This window comes from Dama dama, chromosome 6 (assembly GCF_033118175.1).
Source record: "Dama dama isolate Ldn47 chromosome 6, ASM3311817v1, whole genome shotgun sequence".
NCBI lineage: Eukaryota > Metazoa > Chordata > Mammalia > Artiodactyla > Cervidae > Dama > Dama dama.
Genome location: NC_083686.1, coordinates 20,842,724 through 20,857,394, shown reverse-complemented (window position 1 = coordinate 20,857,394; position 14,671 = coordinate 20,842,724). Strand labels below are relative to the sequence as shown.

The 14,671-nt window shown below is 42.3% G+C and overlaps 1 protein-coding gene across 1 annotated transcript in view; it reads left to right on the top strand.

The window, feature by feature from the left end:
• The first annotated feature begins 439 nt into the window (after nucleotides 1–439).
• The window catches only part of BMP3 (bone morphogenetic protein 3), a 30,360-nt gene continuing 16,128 nt past the window's right edge, over nucleotides 440–14,671 (top strand). Inside the window, exon 1 of the mRNA XM_061145719.1 lies at nucleotides 440–761. Within this exon, the coding sequence (XP_061001702.1) occupies nucleotides 440–761 (322 nt within the window). The remainder of the gene's footprint in view (nucleotides 762–14,671) is intronic.

Genomic DNA, 14,671 nt, shown 5'->3' with positions numbered 1-14,671 from the left:
CTCACCCAGCTCCGGCTGCGCGCCCGACGCAGCGCTAAGCCCCGGTGTCCCGCGCGCCCGCTTCGGCCGGGTGTTCCCGAGAATAAAGCGGGGAGGCAGGGTACAGACAGATCAGAAAACACGCCAGCCACACACGCCGCGACTTCAGCTCCGGCTGCGAGTCCGAGGGGAGCCGGCGCCGGCAGCGCCCTGCGCGGGTGAGGTCCGCGCGGCCGCCGGGGAAGAGCCCACCTGCCGGCCCGCGATCGGCCGGCGCCAAGAGTGGGGCCCATCGTGGTCCTGCTCGGGCAGCGTCCGGGCTCCGGGCGCCCTCGCCCCAGCTAGTTGGGAGTTTCCACCCTCGGCTCCGCCGCTGGAGGGACCTCGGAGGCACCCGGTCCGCGCCTCGGAGGGACCTCCCCGCCTCCTCCCAGGACGCAGCAGCGGAGCGGACCTCGCGATGGCCGGGGCGCGCGGGCTGCTCCGTCTGTGGCTGGGCTGCTTGTGTGTGAGCCTGGCGCAGGGACAGAGACTGAGGCAGCCCTTCCCGGAGCTCCGCGTGGCTGTGCCGGGCGACCGCGCGGCAGGTGGCGGCCCCGAATCCCCGCTGCAGCCCCCCGACCAGCTGTCGGAACACATGCTGAGGCTCTACGACAGCTACAGCGGCGGCCGAGCCGAGGCGGCGCGGGCGCCGGGGACCTCGGAGCCGGGCTCGCCGCCTTTGCGCCCCCAGCTGCTGCGCGAGGGCAACACGGTCCGCAGCTTCCGAGCCGGAGCCGCAGGTGAGTGCCCGGGGCGCCCCCTTTCAGCGATCTTGTCCCGGGGGTCTCCCGGGACACCCCCCCACGGCTTCCTCGTCTGCCCCCCGCGTCACCTAGAGACCCTCCCTCGCCCTGCGGCTCACGCTCCCCGCAGCCCCCCGGTGCCGTCCCATCCCGCATTCCACCCGTGACCTAAGAATCAGCCCAATCCAGAGTCCGAACGGAGAGGGAGAAGTGGGAGAGAAGGGCGCCGAGACCTGAAGCAGCTCGGCTGGAAGAAGGAAGTGCAGGAAACCGGGAAAGGGGCTGCCCCCGACCCTATCCAGCCGGGTCCTCTTGCCCTGGGTGTCTGGAGCTCCCCTGGGGCAACCTATGCCGATGTTTCTTAAGTCGGTCAGCGGAACTTCCCTTGGACAGGGCTATAGCCGTGTTGACCTAGAGGCAGATGTTATTTTCTGCCAACCCCAGGGCACCAGAGAGAAAAATCACACTTGAACTAGACGCCTTCCCCTTAGCCCTTTAGACAGTCGCTTCTCCAGACCTTCCACCTCCTCTTAACTGGCGTCCTCTGTGTTTATATTTGACACTTTCTACTTGATAGTCCCTTGGTGGCAAACAACGCAGACTAAACCAGGTGCTCGAGTGTTTCGATTATTTAAAACCCATCTGGGCAAACAGGGGATGTACCACCCACCCTGGGAGGAGCTGGGACGGAGGGGAGCAGCCGGTGGATGTAAACACCTCTTGGAATCTGCCGATGAAAATTTGCTCATCCCATTTTTCAACACACAGATCACTGTGGACTGAAATTCATGGCTTAACAAGGTTTCTCCTGGCCCCTGTGGTGAAGCGAATAACTTATGCTAACAGCCTGCCTCCCCTGTGCTAACAGCTTGAGGGAAAGTCTCCTGGACGCTAACTCGGTTTATATGCTTTGAGGATGCACCCGGCTTTTTTGTTCACTGCCTTCACGATTAAGGGAAATGTAACTGCAAAGCCTGTCCTCAGTGAACCGTTGAAAAATAGCCAAGAATCTTCAAGTTAGGAGGCCATGCCTCATGCTCTATCAATTCTGTCATAATCACTAGAAAGACATCTCCCAAAGCTTTGATATGTAGGACTCCTGGAAAAGTGGAACACCAGGAAAGCATCCATTAGGGAAAGCCCTAGGCTGACACTGTAAATACACTCTAGAGCACCTAGGCTTGATGACATTTACAATAAATGTGAATTACGCTTTCTAATGCAGAAGTCTTTAGCTGGAGCCTGAGCTGAATCAGATTTCGCTTTCTTCTGAAAACCACGAGCATGATCTGTAAGGAGGTGGCCTCTGCTAAGGAAAGAGAAACCTGCTCTTGGTCGTGTGAGCAGACTTGAGAAGCACTTGAGAAGGCTGTCCTGACAGCTGACCACACCAGTGACTGGGCTGTTTGGTGCAACTCCAGGGGCAGAGCTCCATGAAAAAACAGTGCGGAAGAAACCAGAGAAGTTGGGCAGGCGAGGCAGGTGGCAATGGTGAAGATAATCTAATCATTCTTACCTCTATATGCGTTTTCTTGGTAATATTCCTAGGGAGTCCCCAAGGCACCCAAGAGATGAATAGTATTTTTGGAATCACACATTTTTAGTATGAATCACAAGGTTTGGAGGTGGCATGTGAGTTTGTTTCATTCACACCTATTGTGTAGTGTTTTGTGTTTGTTTTAGACTGAGGGAACCATGAGTGAGAGATGGATAAGGATTTGAATATCTCAGGCCCCGTTTACTCTTTGGCTTCAGCTCACTCTGTGCATTATAATTTCAGAGTGTCTCTTATCAGCCTCTCTGTAGTCTTAGACCATCAAATGATAAACTCTGATACGGAGGCCAGAAGTTCCCTTGAAATGATGAATTGCAGCTTAAAGGATATGTACAAGGCTGTGCTCCCTGATAAGAAAAGTAATTCCTTTAGCATCCTAGAGACTGTCTTAATGACTTATTCATCAAATGTAGACACCAGTTTTTGTGGAAGCTGAAGTGTCCTGTTACTACACTGGAGACTCCTGGAGAGGTGGCTCGTGTTGGACCCCTTCCAAGAGTGTTTAGTTACTAACACACTAAAAAGACCTTATTAAAAGCAGTTCTGGCTTTAATAAGGCAGAACTCCAGGAAGGGGTAAGGCTTTCGTGTGTCTCTCTCCTTTATCCATATCAGCATTTCCCTAACACCCTTCATCTTGTGACACGTGTTCTGATGTAGGTGAAAGATGCTGTCTGCTTTAATAAATCAGATATGTTTTCCAGTCCACAGTGCTGAGGTTTCACAAACATATGGGCTTCTCTGGACCAACGATGTTACAGATTTTAATGGAAGGTCAGGTGTGTGTTGTTGTCTATGGAGTGGCTGCTGATTCGGCAGACTTTCCTCGTGCTTATTCAGGCTGAGTTATAGCCTTCGAGTCCTCTTTGCTCCTTGGAACATACCTGATTAAAATTATTTATTGTTCTAAACCTAGAATATCTTTGGTTGAAATTTAGCTGCTGTGGTCTCCCTCTGATTACCTTCTACTTAAACCATTACTTGATGGTGGGTGGCATTGATCCTAAATACACTTTCTGCTAACCCTTTTCTCCTCCCTCAATGCTATGCAGTTGGTGTGCCAAAACCGTAAGTTTGGAGCACTCATACATCTTTTTGTGGTGTGTAAGTGTTTATATAAAGATAGGTTTTATCTTTCCCTTTGTAAAAGGTAATTTGCAAAATTATTGATGACAGAGAAGTTCGGCTTTAGAAAAACACACCATCTCGAAGGAAGACAAGAGGGACATGAAATCAGCTTTTATTTTCATCCTAGTTTAAGTTGTCCTTGGCTTCTATGTAATGAAAGAAGAATATTTTGCATGAGGTTTTCTCCTGGCCTGATCCTTGAAGATACATACTTTGTGTTCATTAGTTTCTCATCATTTCCATAGTCACTTAATCTTATTTTTCTTAATCATAAATTTAACCTCTTTAGGGAAAGCGATTAACGCACAGATGTTCTTATTAGGAAACTATCATTATTTTAATTTATGACATATAACTATAAAAGATTGCATTTCAGTGGATTTATGTCACCTTTAAAGAAAAATGACACAGACTTTATAGACAGAAAGAAAAGAAAGTTGAGAAAAGTCAGACCTCGAAATGAATATTTTCCTTCAATGAGAAAGAGGAGAGTCTTTCCTACTGTAACCAAAAATCATTTAAAATGAAGAATTATAATGTGACATGTTTCTGAAGTGCAAGGCTAAAATATAAGGCTTTAGAAAGGATGTAGTGAAGGGCTGAACAATCATTCTAATAGGAGCCAGTTTTGTAAAATGCATGGGCTGGGGGGGGGAAGCATCATTTTTGGTGGGTTTGATGGCAAGGGGCTATTACAACATTATTAAAACAGAGTTACCTAGAAATTTCTGGCACCTAAAAATTAAAGAATACTTAGAGTATCTGATGTTTTTATTCAGAGGACAATAATACATCTGGAGAGGGGGAACTGGAAGTGCAGCTGCTTTGAATTACACTCTACTTTGAATACATGATAGCCCTTAATGAAGTTTTTACTGTAACAATCAAGACAGCTTTACAATCTCTGACATTTAAAAATCCATAATGCCATGAATTCTAGATTATCTATGCTAATGGAAAAGAAAAAGAATGTTACATTAGAAACAATTTAAATTTATCTCTTTAGTATGGTTAAACACACTCAGAGAGACCAGGAGAACATGAGGGTCAATGAAAAAAGTCCCCTAAGTAGATAATTCACTCAGGGAATATTTTTACATTAAAACTATATACATAATTGAGAATATATTAAAAGGGTTACAAACATTTTATCTAAGCGGTGGAAGTTTATAAGCATTTGATTGACCCAGTTCAGGTTTTTCTAAAAGTTAGCTAAAGACGTGAATGTCAGACCTGATCTTAAACGTTTTGGAATTACACAATTTCATGTTTGGAAGAGGCTATAAAGAAAGCAAGCCCAACCCTTTATTTAAATGGAAGAAGAAATGGACATCATGATATATTTGCCAGACAAGTTTTCAAACATACTGAGCTCATCTCAAAGTTTCTAATCATCTTATCTGATTTTCTAGGAGAAGATTTTGTAAAAGAGGGTATTTAAAAGTTGTTAAAAGATGTTACAAAAAATTGCATTCCAGTATCAAGTAAGTTTGGGAAGAGTTATCAGTTTACTTTGGGACCTTTCAGGGCCTTTAAATGCTTATGAACCCTCTTAAGAGTGGATCACTTTCTCCTCATGAGAGCACTTTAGAGAATTGTGGTTCTGAGACATCTATCTGGGGAAACATTGGTTCAGATTCTTCCTAATTTCTCAAGAAAGAAGATACGCAAAATTCAAGTGAATATTATGACTGAACACTATCTCATTGCTCATTTGTTTACTCAGGATATTTCCTTACACTATTAGTTTTTGGACTTGAGTCCAGTTGGTATTGTACAGTTAGCCCTCCATATCGCTGGGTACCAGGGATCCAGCTACAGATTAAAAATATTCACAGGGGAAAATTTCAGAAATTTCCCAAAAGCAGAACTTGATTTTGCAGAATAATAAATATTCTAGAGATGATTTAAAGTATACAGGAGCATGTATGTAGATTATATGCAGATGCAATGCCATTTAATTTTAGGGACTTAAACATCTATGGATTTTGGTATCTGCAGGGAGTCCTGCAACCAGTTTCTAAGAATACCAAGGGCCAACTGGACCATCTTCCTGATTTCATATTTTAAATTTCTCTGAATGTAATTTTAGAGCCTCTGTCATTAAATTTTATTTTGCCTGTTTTTATCAATCCTCCTTCATTATTTTCTTCTATAGGATTAGTATTTATTATTTTACATCAATCTGGTATTATTCTTTTAAAAGAAAGCCTTCTTTATTTGTGGGAAAATTCACTAGAGATCATACTCATCACTTTGTTAATGTTTTATTATCATCAATCCCTTGGTTATAGATACCTGTCAAAGCCCTGATATAATCCCATTGTTTGTTATATTTATTAGATATAACAAAACTCACACCTATCAAAAAGCCTAATGAAAATTATTGAGCAATTTTGTATATGCTAGTCAGGATTTTTCTGCCCCAGCATCAGAACTTTTCTCCTAAGATTTTGATGGTTTTCCCATCCATTAAATTTGTATATCCTAGGCTTTCTAGATGGCGCTAGTGGTAAAGAACCACCTGCCAAACAGGAGACATGAGAGCCGCAGGTTCAATCCTAGGGTCTGGAAGATCCCCTGAAGAAAGGCTTGGCAACCCACTCCAGTGGGTCTGTTGCCTGGAGAATCCCATGGGCACAGGAGCATGTCAGGCTATAGTCCATGGGGTCACACAAAGTCTCGGACACGGCTGACGCAATTTAGCACAGCACAGTAATCAGTATCTTGATAACTTTATTTCAGTGGTATGATGGAAAGAAGTTTGGCTTCATAAATAGTTTCTATTTGAACTTTCCTATGCCAAGTTTCAATTCAGAGTGAATTTTTATGATTATGTTCCTAACCCATGAAAATAGAGTAATGGAAACAGTGTAATGGAAACAGTGACATAGTATTAATCAAGTGACACAAATTTACCAAGGTAATATCTACTTTGGACCATAGTAAACCATGGCATTGTGACCGAAGAGCCCTCACCTATGGAATATACTTGGAAATCCATAAAGCCACTAGTCTAGTAATATGTTAGTAGTGGTTGTGTCCTAGAATATTGGTACCTAAAGCACTCTTGGTAACACACATTTTCAGGGATGATATTATTAAAGGCATGGATGTCTATTTATTTGTCTAAAACATCCACATGTAAGTCGTAAAGCGAATTGACCATGGTATTTTATTGAATCCTTCAGTGATCTACCTTTCTTTACGATCTATTGTTTCTTGGCAGTAGAACCACAGTAATGCAATGCCTTGGTTTTGCTTGGGCATTATGAATAAAGTGTTTGGACAAACTGATCCTACTATATTTCTGACTTCAGTATGTTCTTACTTTACTGAGGGAGTAAATTTTAAATATGACTTTAAATATTATAGTGAGTAAATGTTAAATGTTCCTTTTATAAAATAATTGTATCCAATAGCTTTAGTAATGAGAGATCCTCTGCCCAGTCCTCTGATTTAAAGTTAAAACTACTGAGGCCCAACATGATCTTATTTGCTTTTTTGGCCAAGAAAATTTTAATTTAATGCATGGAATTAATCTAAAGACTGAATGGAGTATAATTGCTGCACTTAGGTATGGTTAAGATAAATAGTTTTCAAGAAGAGAAGAGATTCCTAGAGAATCTAGGATTAAGAGCATTAAGAGATCTAAATGGTAATCTTGGCTGCATTGCTAATTAATAAAGTCATCTAATATTTCCAGGCCTAATTTCATCATGTATCAAATGGGTTAAGTCATACCTTCTGTGCTAGTCTCACAGAAAGATGGTGAAATGTAGTTGAAAAAATTGAATGTGAAAATGCATTTGGAAGTCCCATGTAAATGAGATAGTCTTAATGCTTTGAGATACTGTCTTTCTCTCGCTCCCCACAAAACCTTAAACATACCTAACACAGTAAATACCATGCAGTTGTTTGTGGCACAAAGGATATATCTGGATAACAATGTAAGCATGAAGAGGTCGTAGTCCTCTTGTAATACAATCTATGCCAAATTTCCATTCAAGAAATTACTGTTTCTGTTCTGACCTTGATGGCTGCATGGAGCAGAGTTGCACCTTTTTATAGTGATTTCTTGAAGTTAGTTTTTCTCAAAGTACGGTCCCTGAGTTAGCAGCATCACCATCACCCAGGAAACTTGTTAGAAATCCTCCAGCCCACCCAAACCATCTGAATCACACTCTGAGGGTGGGCACAGAAACCTTGATTTTCACAAGCCAGTAAGGTGATTCTGACGCATGTCTGAGACACTGCTCTAAATTCAGCATCCCTGGAGTTTTGAGTATCTTATAACCGGCGTCTGAAATTCAGGATTGATTAGCCTTCTAGTTCTGGTCTGGCCGTTTTAGTGGGTCTTTCCCTGGACAAATGGTTTATTAATTTATATAAGGGTAAGTTTCTTTCACTTTGGATGGTATATTAATGTTTTTATGACAGCTTTACCCTGGGGAGGAGTTCAAAAGTAAGTTAATAAAGCTGTGTAACCCTTCTTTCCCAGCTGCAGAATCTGGGGCCTAATAAGTTTGCTAGAAAATGGGTGATGGGGCAGGGGTCAAGTTTCTGGAGGGCAAATAGCATATTTCATTTCAAGCTTGTATTTTGAGGGCCTGGCATAGGTGGCCACACAGTAGGCACTCGGGAAATATTTCAGTTGAGCTGAATTAGGTGTTCAGGGGACTAGGTAAGAGAAGATAGTAGAAAAGCTATCAGCCAGGCAACAGATGCTTTAAAAATAACTGAAAGAAATTTCAGTTTAAGTTTCCTCTAAGACATTTTACCATGAAGATGTGGGACTAAGCCATTCTACTTTACTCACTGTTCTAGTAATGTTTTTCTCCTGATGAAGGGAAACTCCATAGGATACTTATCCCCCAGAAGGCCTTTTGCTTTGGCAGCTTAAATTTTTTTTTACTTTGGTGTGAAGTAGGAAACACTCAAGAATCTGGTAAGTTTGCACAGTGGCTCATTCATTGTTAAATATTTTAAACTATTTTCCAGGTTATCATTGCTCCAAACCGCACAAAGTGCTAGGAGTTCAGATTTATCTGGACATGGGTCTACCCTCTGAGAGCTCACAGTCTAGGAATGCCCTTGGGTGGAGGCTGAAAGTAGATAAACTTGATTAGTGAACGTTTTGCTATTCTAGAAAAACATACATTATATCATCTTTGGCCATGTTTTACTTTGGACATAGAGGATGGTTGTTTTGCGATCCCATAAAACTCAGTCATTTGCCTGGAACTCTGCAAGAAAAACAACATTCTGACCGTGTTCTATTTAGAATCTCTCCATCTCTTGATGCCGGGAAACTGAAGGTGGCATAGAGGAACTGTAGCCTTGGCGCCATAATCAGCAGAGAGTAGTCAGCCCGTGACTATGAGCATATATGGCCCTGTCCTAGGCACCCCTAGCAGCTGTGCTTTGTTTGGAGAAAAGGATGGAAAAAAAAGAGTTGTTCTTAGTTACATATTTTCTGTATGACTAAAATGTTTTTGCTGCTTCCTGGGGATTTAACTAATCATCAAGATTTCATTTAGTCTATTTGTTTTAAAATCAGACTTTACATAGAAAGCTTTCCATTGTACGTTCTATTTCCCTTTGAAAACGTTCTGTGTGGGCCAGCATGAAGGTGACCTCCCACTCCCCACTCCCCGGGCACCTCCTCGACTCCTCCCTGAGAGGAACTGAACTGTCACAATAGTATGGCTGGTCCCAGGTATTGGTTTCTTTGCAGAGTCCTGGGTTTCTTGAGGAGCAGGTGCTTTCTTTTAAGATGAAAACAAATAGATGTTCTGCCTTTATCTGATAACCAGACCCCCCCCCCCAATAAAATTTTTATATAGGTAATAGAAGACCTGGGTTTCTTTCCAAAATCAATGCTCACTGGCTGGCTGACTTTTATGGCCCTTCATTTTCACATTTCTACAATGAACGTGTATGCATGCATGCTAAGTCGCTTCAGTTGTGTCTGACTCTGCGACCCTATGGATTATAGCCGGCCAGTCTCCTCTGTCCATGAGATTCTCCAGGCAAGAATGCTGGAGCGAGTTGCTACGCCCTCCTCCAGGAGATCCTCGATCCATGGATTGAACCCGAGTCTCCTGCATTTCCTACACTGCAGGCAGATTCTTTACTGCTGAGCATCAGGGGAAGCCCTCTACAATGAATAGGTTGGACTAAAACTGTTTATTCATATAAGAAGTATTTACTGAGCACTACTTAAGAGTTAAGCCCCATGCTTGGGGCTGAAGAGCCTGATGTAATTACTACAGAGCTTTGTCTTTAAGGAACTTAGGGTCTTAGGAAGGAATAACAATATGATGAAAATAGTAATAGGGACCGGGTCTAAATGAAAGGAGTGGGTTGTAAAAAGCTTGCCTCTGTTTTGCCTTAAAAATGGAATCTGGATCATTACGGAGAACTAGGCTGGATGAAGGCATTTCAGGGAGAAGTGGTAAGTCCTAACAGGTGTGCAAAAAAAAAAAGTATGGCTGTTTCAAAACTCACCTGACTTCTAAGCCCCTTTCCAATTCACAGGTATGATGACTCTAGAAAACTCAGACTATTATATTGCCAGTGGCACATCCTAAGCAGATCATGCGAGAAGTATGTTCAGCAAGGAAAAGCCAAGCTTATGCAAGTGCTTAGCAAACAGTAAGAAAACAGCACCACCTATTGGTAGTTATATTTTGACATCTAAAAACATTACCTTGGAAAGAGCTGAAATTAAAGCCTATTGTAGTTCCTTGCAGGGGATCTGAGAGGTTATCTAATTCACCTTTCACATCTTCCCTACTATAAAGAGATCCTCCAGTAAGTCTTGAATTATGGTTGTCTCTCTCCTGTCTCCCTGGCCCCATAGAAGGGTCTCACCACTAGGCTACACACTTAGACAGTCATGATTTACCTTGACCTGGATTCTGCCTCCATTCAGTTATCACCTAATTCTCATCTTTGACACTGACAAGAAAAACCCTGATCTCTCTATGGCCCCTCGAGTATTTGTAAACAATTCTTAAGTCACTGGTTAATGTTTTGGGTTTTTTTTTTTTTTCTTTCCTCCAGAGCAGATATTCTGTAACTCAAATGTGTAAGAAATAACTTTAAGACCAACATCTAGGTTACTTTCCTAGCTACTTTCTTTTATTTTAATAAACTAGTTAAAGTTAGAGCACCCAGAATAAGCATGCAATTGTAGATATGATTGAACTGTGTGGCACACAGTTAATGTTCCCTAGTACCTGAAGACTACAAAGGGCATCCTGAAAATACATAACATTGTTCTGTAAACTGATAGCACCTTGCCATTGGTTTTAATAATATTATTATTATATTTGCTGTTATTAATCAGAAAGTATGCCTCCATTTTCAGATTCATTGATTCCAAATAGGTGAATATCAGAATATTTCAGAAGAATGGAAAAAGTGAACAGGAAAGCATTTTCCATTCACTGATATGCCAACATAGATACCTTTTTCACAGACAAACCTGTGCTTTGCACCGTGAAGAGAGAGAAGGCTTTTGAAAAACTCCTGCTCTTAAGTATAGGAAAAGATACTTTTTTGAACAGCTAAATTAATATAAAATCAAAAAAGGCATGAGAGTAATGGAACAGATATTATTAGCATATATTTCAACCTGCAGGGAAGTATTTGTTGACTCATTTTGGGGAAGAGAGCATTGACTTGTATGGAAATGAAATGCTTTAAATTCAGGGAAGACAGAAATAAAGTATGGGTTAAAGAAATCAAGGAATGGTTTGTGAAATGGTGGAGACTTATTGTTTTAAAAAAGGTGGGGAGGAGAGAAATCTAGGGCAGGCAGAGGTAATGTATTCCTTCACCTGGGTGAGAATGGCAAAGGCTTTGAATGCCGGGGGTCATATAATGTTGTTAAGAGCTAAATGTCAATTGGCCATTCCTTTTCTTTTAAAAAAATTTTTTATTATTAAAAAAAATTTTTTTTTAATTATTTTTAAATTTTTTTCTGGCTGTTCTGAGTCTTCGTTATGGCTCACGGACTTTCTGTAATTGCACAGGAGGTTTCTAGCAGTGTGAAGCTTTAGTTGCCCTTTAGCATGTGGTAGCGCCTCTACCAGGGATCGAACCCACATCCCCTGCATTGAAAGGCAGAGTCTTCTTTTTTTTTTTTAAAGGAAGGCAAATTCTTAACCATTGAACCACCAGGGAAGTCCCTGTCTATTCCTTTTCCGAATTTAGGCAGTTGAGATGTCTGTAAGGACTTCGAATAACCAGGTTAATTGGGGATTTTTTTTAATAAGTCTCCATTTAAAACATTGGAAATATTGCTTATGCAAAAGCTTCCAGATATCCCGCACCACTGACGACTACAATGTGCTCCTCTTATCGCCTCCCCAACAATCCCTTTTACCCTCATTCTTTTTTTCTTTTTCACTGAAGTATAGTTGATTTGGGCTTCCCCGTGCCTTAGCTGGAGAAGGCAATGGCACCCCACTCCAGTACTCTTGCCTGGAAAATCCCATGGACGGAGGAGCCTAGTAGGCTGCAGTCCATGAGGTCACTAAGAGTCAGACACGACTGAGTGACTTCACTTTCACTTTTCACATTCATGCATTGGAGAAGGAAAATAGCAACCCACTCCAGTGTTCTTGCCTGGAGAATCCCAGGGACGGCGGAGTCTGGTGGGCTGCCGTCTATGGAGTCACATAGAGTCAGACACGACTGAAGCGGCTTAGCTGGAGCATCAGCGTGCCTTCGTGGTAAAGAATCCACCCGCCAACGCCAGAGAGACGGTTTGATCTCTGGGTCAGGGAGATCCCTGGAGAAGAAAATGGCAACCTACTCCAGTGCTCTTGCCTGGAAATTCCCATGGACAGAGGAGCCTGCCAGGCTGCAGTCCAAGGGGTCGCAAAGAATGGGACAAGACTAAGCGACTAAGCACAGAAATATGTCCTTAATAAAGGAAGGTGTGTTGCTTTCCAAGAAAATAATCTCTTGCCCAACTTACATTTTGGTTTGCATGTTTATGTTTAGCAAATTCCTAATTCTTCCCTGCGTTTGGAAAAAAAAAATGCCTTTTTTCTTTCCTTTTGGACCACATGACCACAAAAATGATGGTCATTCCACTGTCCAGGAGAAAGTTACTTTGAACCACAAATGTGAGCCATGTATGCAGTTTAAAATTTTTAGTAGCCTCATTAAAAATATGAAATGCAAAGGGTGAGATTAATTTCAATACTATATTACATTTTAAATGTTCTGCACCCACACCAGCAAGGAATACTCAAACACCAACAGGGTGTCTGAGAATTCAACCAAATTCTGACACTATCTACCTAAAGAGAGCATCCACATTCCATAGATGAAGGGCTCAGTCCTCCAAAACTGTCCTCCACTTCAGACGCCAGTCCCAGACCCAGACTGTTTCCTGGGCTTATGACTTACCTGTGCTTAGGGCTACACATTGGAAATTCCCACAGCCTCCTCCTTGGGTTTGAGTAATTTGCTTGAGTGGTTCACATAACTCAGGAAATGCAGTTACTCACTAGATTCCCACTTTAGTATAGGATACAACTTGGGAACAGCCAGGTAAAAGATGCTCAGGGCAAGGTAGGGGAAAGGCTTGGAGATTCCACGAGCATCACTTTCCCCAGTCTCCACATGTTCACCAACCCAGAAGCTTCCAAACCTTGTTAGTTTTTTTTTTAATTTGTATGGAGGCCTCATTGTGTAGTCATGGCTGATTAAATCATTGGCCATTGGTGACTAATTTAATTTCCAGCTCCTCTCCCCACCCAGATATCTGGGGTTAGGGGTGATACTGAAAATGCCAAATCCCTAATCACAGGGTTAAGTTTCCGGGCAACCAGCTCCCATTCTTTGTAGGTGCTCAGTTGCTCAGTTGCATCCAACTCTTTGAGACCCCATGGATTGCAGCCCACCAGGCCTCTGTTCATAAGATTTCCCAGGCAAGAAAACAAAGCGGGGCCATTTCCTTCTCCAGGAGATCTTCCCAACCCAGGGATGGAATCCTTGTCACCTGCATTGGCAGGCAGATTCTTTACCACTGAGTTACCTGGGAAGCCCAGATTATTTGGCCTCCAAAATCACCCCATTAACATAGAAAGGACACTTTATGGCTTTCATCACTTAGACAATTCCAAAGGTTTTAGGAATTCTGGCCCTGAAACAGAGACAAAGACCAAATATATATTTCTTGGTTTAAATCACAAAAATCACAATATTTAGCCCAGTGTTTCCAAATGGTATGCTTTCAACACATAATCAATATAAAATATTCATTTGATATTTTATACTCATTTTTGTGCTAAGGCCTCAAAACTAAGTGTGTGTTTTATACTTATAGCACATCTGAATTCAAACTTAAGTGCCTACTTGGACATTGCTATTCTAGTTAGCTAACATTCATTGAATTTTGTCCTATGTGTTGTATACATTACCTACACTCTTTGAATTAATTCTCAGAGCAACTCTGCTGATACTGTTGGGCTCATTTTATGGGTAAGTAAACGAAGACTTGAAGAGTTTAGATAATTTGCCTGAGAACAGCTCTTGGGCATGGTGGTGCTGGTGGTGGATTAATCACTAAAGTCATGTCAGGCTCTTGTGACCCCATGAACTATAGCCCACCAGGTTCCTCTGTCCATGGGATTTTCCAGGCCAGAATACTAGAGTGGGTTGCCATTTTTCTCCAGGGGATCTTCCCAACCCAGGGATCAAACTCTTTTCACCCACCTTGGCAGGTGGATTCTTTACCTACTGAGCCACCGTGATAGAACTGAGCCTGGGCCATAGGGCTTTGACTTCAAAGGAGGGCAATGAATTAAAATTAAAGCCATTGGAAGAGGTACCTGGTAGATTATGAGACACTCATGAGATGATATCAAAGGTTAGACCCAAGGTGGAGACTGGTTAACAGAAGGACACAAAGTGTTTGTAAGAAGGAAATATTCTGAAGCCAAAAGTAGGGGAAAGAGGCAGGACTGCATTTACCCAGTGAGACACCACCACCCACATCCCTCAGAGTTCATTTCCTCACTCCAATGTGTTCCTTTGGCAACCATCCGATTGCCATATGCTTAGAAGAGAGTGACTTCTTTTCCTTCCATTTTAACTTCCATTTGGGTAAAAACATATGCTCTGGTAACTAGTATGAATCAGAGCTAGAGTCTGAACAAGGCTGATGCCATGGCTTTCTAATAAAAGTCTATAAAATAGTA